Below are 4,164 nucleotides of genomic sequence, written 5' to 3'. Positions count from 1 at the left end.
ATTTCCACTGGAATTATTTTGGCTATCGTTTTTTGCGCTACATTTGCAGGAGTTGTGTTTTTTATAATCATTGGTGTTTCCATATATAGTGCATTGAAATACAAAAAGATAGACGTAAAAATATTTAAAACACAACAACCAAATTACCATTTTTATATCACTGGGTCGGTTAATGAGACTCCATCTAAAAATGCGAAATATGACATGAGACCTCTGGATTTGGATTTTGGAAACAAGAACAAAGCGACTTTAATCAATGACACTCGTTTTGAAAGAGTTGACATACGAAATTTGAGCAAAATGAAATGGTTTGTTTTTAATCACTTATTAGATGTTAAGAACATATTTTTACGTTTAGGATGATGGTCATATTTCATACAACCAATTCTCCCAAATTTGTCTTCCACTTTAGTCCACAAGTTGTTTTCCTTCGACCGAACACCAAATTCTGCATGACAGTATACATGACCTTACATTGTTCAACAAAAATAAGGAACATGAAAATCCCATACACTGTATGGCACTCCAAATCTAAAAAGACATTGGTGCGCATCTCTGAAATATTGAAGGGAAAGACTTTTGAGGATTGGACACCAACCGACAAAAAGAACATTGAAAGGTTATGTGAAGATGTGAGTGTAAGAACACATTGTTATTTTACAATTAAAACGGAAGCAACGAGTTCAACTCAGATTGATATGGACGAATTGAACATTACTGAAACCCCAATTGCTGAAGGAGCGATGGGTAAAGTATTTATAGGCAATTATAGGAGTGTTCCAGTCGCTGTCAAACAATTTAAGTGGGACAATTTGGATGAAGATGAAATGACGGAATTGAAAAAGAGTGTAGTAGCAGAATGTGAAATCATGAGTAAATTGCGAAATCCATTCATTGCCAATTACATGGGGTCCGTCACTTACTTAAAACAAGTTTCAATGGTCATCCAATTCTTTGTATTGGGATCATTGGGAGAGTACTTGAGAAAGGAGAAAGAGGATTTTGTCATTCTTCCTTACAAATTGAAAGTACGAATGTTGTTTGACACTGCAAGAGGAATGCAATTTTTACATGAAAACAAGATTATGCACTTGGACTTGAAACCGGAGAATCTATTGGTCAATTCACTCGACTCAAATTCCGTCTGTTCCATTAAAATCACTGACTTTGGAACTTCAAGATTCACCAAAAAGTCACTCAAAAAAGGAGAAGAAAAGGGTCTGGGCACTCCTATTTATGCATCACCGGAATCATTCAGGGATGAATATACGTATGCTGGAGATGTCTATTCATATGGAATAACAGCATGGGAAATATTTTATCAACAAGAACCATACAAAGAGTTTAAATCGATTTTTGAAATCAAAAATTACGTTGAAAATGGGAAAAGACTTGAAATTGGAAATGAGATGCCAAGACTTTACAGGGATCTTGTCGAAGAATGTTGGAGACAAAACCCAAGAGAAAGACCTTCTTTCGATCTCATCGCAAAGAATATAGTCGGCGTCGACGAAGATGTGATTAACCACAATTCGTTGGACTTGGAATACTCGTTCGATAAATTGGAAAATATCACTCAAAAGAGAATGCAAAGAATGCAACAAACTCTCAAAGATGTTTATGCAGAATAATTCAATATATAAAACTATTTTTTTACAATTAGAATTATATAACAATAATTTTATTATTAGTAGTAAATTTATGTTATTTTTATTATAAAATCGATTTTTTTAAATATATCATATTTCTAACATTTTAATTTAGAAATTAATAATAAATAATTATTTAATTGTAAATGGTTATTATTAACTTTATAAATAATTAAATCATATTTATAATTTAATTTACAATAATTTATAGCTTAATTCGATTTAATAAAATTCTAAGACTGACTTACTAAAATTGAACAACAGTAAAAATTCTATTGTTTAATTAAAGTAAAATTTTATTAATTTGGTAGAACTAAACAAAAAAAAATAACATACAATGTACTATATATTAATAATAAAAATGCAATTAAAATTAATACACTTTATTTTAATATTTTTTAAATTGGAAACGAAGTTTTTGAAAGTCAAAAAGTGACTAAAACGAATTAACACAATGATTCGATGAGTAAACTTTGATGTGCTGATCTTTATTTGACAATATGAAAGTTCTTTATTTAGTGGTTACATTATGTATATTATGTTGTTATGGCGCTCCCACGAAAGAAGAACATGATTTAAAAGGTTTGAAAAGTTCAGTAAATCAATTTGTTGAAAAACTCCACCCAATTTTGAGTGTACTAAAAGAATTTGAGTATTCAATAAACAAGTTCTTTTATATATTTAATACAGATGACAAAGATATTTTGAACAAGATTATCAGAAGAGAGGTTGCAAATTATAATTGTTTTAGAGAAGCCGAACTCAGTTATAAAATAAAACCACAAGAAGTAAAGAATTGTATTCGAAAATTAAGACATGATTTTGAAGGTGAAGACGTGATGAAAATAAATGTGGATTTTTTAAAACGAATGAATGAAGCGAAAATTAAAATGGAGAAGTCTATTGTGAGCGATGAAAATGATAAACAGACTCTTTTTATACCAATTAACACTTTTGTTGGTCTATACGATTTGTACTTCATCTTTTTGTCTGAAATTTTGTCTAAACCACCATTACAACGTGTTGGACCGGTTGTTTCAGCTAAAACTGAACTTGTTCGATTAGTTCTCGAATCAAACGAAATAATGAAAACAACACTCAAAATGCCAGATACGTTCCTTTTCAAATTTGATTCTTATGAAGAAGAAGAAAAAATTAAACACAGGAGAACACCTTTCAGACAATCCAAAAAAGTTTTCGAACGAACAGGACAGAGACTACCTTATATTCCAGCTTCTGCAACCGGAAGAACTCCCAAACCATATCCAAAAAGAGAACTCCACCCGTTGCTTCTCCGAAAAGATTCTCCATTTGGCACAAAATCTTTTACAAGAGATGCGTCTTTCTAAAACTTTTTAATTGATTTTTAATCGTGTTTAATATTATTTATCTGCCACCAGTCGTGCCCCACACCTAAAACAACAATAAAACACCAATCAAATACATAAAAAAATGACATCAACATTCATATAATTTTCATGAGCTCTTCGACTCTTCGAGCACAAAACCCAGCCATTTGTTCGTCGTTCACTATAAATAAATAACTTTCAATAATTTTAATAAATATACCATCAACTCTATTAATAGATTTTTTAATCTATATGTTTATAATTAAATTTACTATACACAACTCTATAAATAGTAACTGATGTATAAATAGAACAAACGAAATCGATACGCCACAGCCAACGTGAGTCTTATGATCGGGTTTTCAATATACATAGCATACGCCCCAACCCCACATTTTTCAATTTCAAATAAGAGTCTCAAATCGTCGCAAAAAGACCATCTGTTGAACATATACCACCGCTCCAACTTTTGTGGCAACTCCACCATCCCATTTTTGGCATTTTCCAAAAAGGTCGAGACCCTTTTGTAAAACGCCAAGTTTGTCTTTATATCATTTGGTATTTCTTTCCACTGAAAGAAGGGAATAACAACTTTCTTCTTAAAAACGTCGCTTGGAAACACGTTGAGTTCGGTAACGTCGTATCTTTCGACCAAATCTCCAAATCGAATGAAACAGAGTATAGTTTTATATGCCAAATTGATGGCTTCATTTTGAGTAATTTTAAATCCCATTTTCAACAGTAAATCTTTTAAAAAGTTGTACGCCTTCTTATATTGCGCCGCCATTGTTAAATCAATTCCTTCGTTTTGCAATTCGTTGTTTCTTTTCATAGTCTCATTAAAACAAAAATGATCTCTTTTGTTATACAATTGTTCGTTCTGTAACTCAGACTCGTCGTCTGAGTACTCCTCTTCCATACAAATTTTCTTCGTTTTTTTCTTTGACTTTTTCAAAGGTCGTTTTAGTGGTTTCTTGTGTGTTTCAATGTCTTTACTACCAATCACTATCGGTGAACCAAATTTAATTTTCTGTTTTGTTGGATGGAGTTCTTCACCTCTTCGCGTCGTATTAAGCACTTCACCTTCTTTCAGTGTCGTTGTAACCTTATTAAGACTTGGGAGTTGAATAGGTTTAGTCACGTCGTGTTTCTCTTCTGTTTCATCA

General features: G+C 31.7%; 3 protein-coding genes across 3 annotated transcripts; 2 read left to right on the top strand and 1 right to left on the bottom strand.

The window, feature by feature from the left end:
* Positions 1-363, top strand: EIN_277390 (protein kinase domain containing protein; the record flags this gene model as incomplete). The annotated part of the gene is made up of 1 exon (XM_004183637.1): positions 1-363. A coding segment is annotated over one exon (363 nt), but the record flags the coding sequence as incomplete, so codon positions are not given.
* An 89-nt stretch (positions 364-452) lies between these two features.
* Positions 453-1,631, top strand: EIN_277380 (tyrosine protein kinase transforming protein ros, putative; the record flags this gene model as incomplete). The annotated part of the gene is made up of 1 exon (XM_004183636.1): positions 453-1,631. One exon carries the CDS (start codon positions 453-455, stop codon positions 1,629-1,631), a length of 1,179 nt encoding a protein of 392 aa, XP_004183684.1.
* Positions 1,632-3,114: 1,483 nt separating this feature from the next.
* EIN_277370 (hypothetical protein) lies at positions 3,115-4,148 on the bottom strand (the record flags this gene model as incomplete). The annotated part of the gene is made up of 2 exons (XM_004183635.1): positions 3,115-3,179; positions 3,317-4,148. Coding segments are annotated over 2 exons (897 nt in total), but the record flags the coding sequence as incomplete, so codon positions are not given.
* Positions 4,149-4,164: the final 16 nt, after the last annotated feature.

This window comes from Entamoeba invadens (genome assembly GCF_000330505.1).
Source record: "Entamoeba invadens IP1 unplaced genomic scaffold scaff_1105074725289, whole genome shotgun sequence".
NCBI lineage: Eukaryota > Evosea > Mastigamoebida > Endamoebidae > Entamoeba > Entamoeba invadens.
The sequence above is the reverse complement of the archived record's forward strand: the minus strand, read 5'-3'. Positions and strand labels throughout refer to the sequence as shown.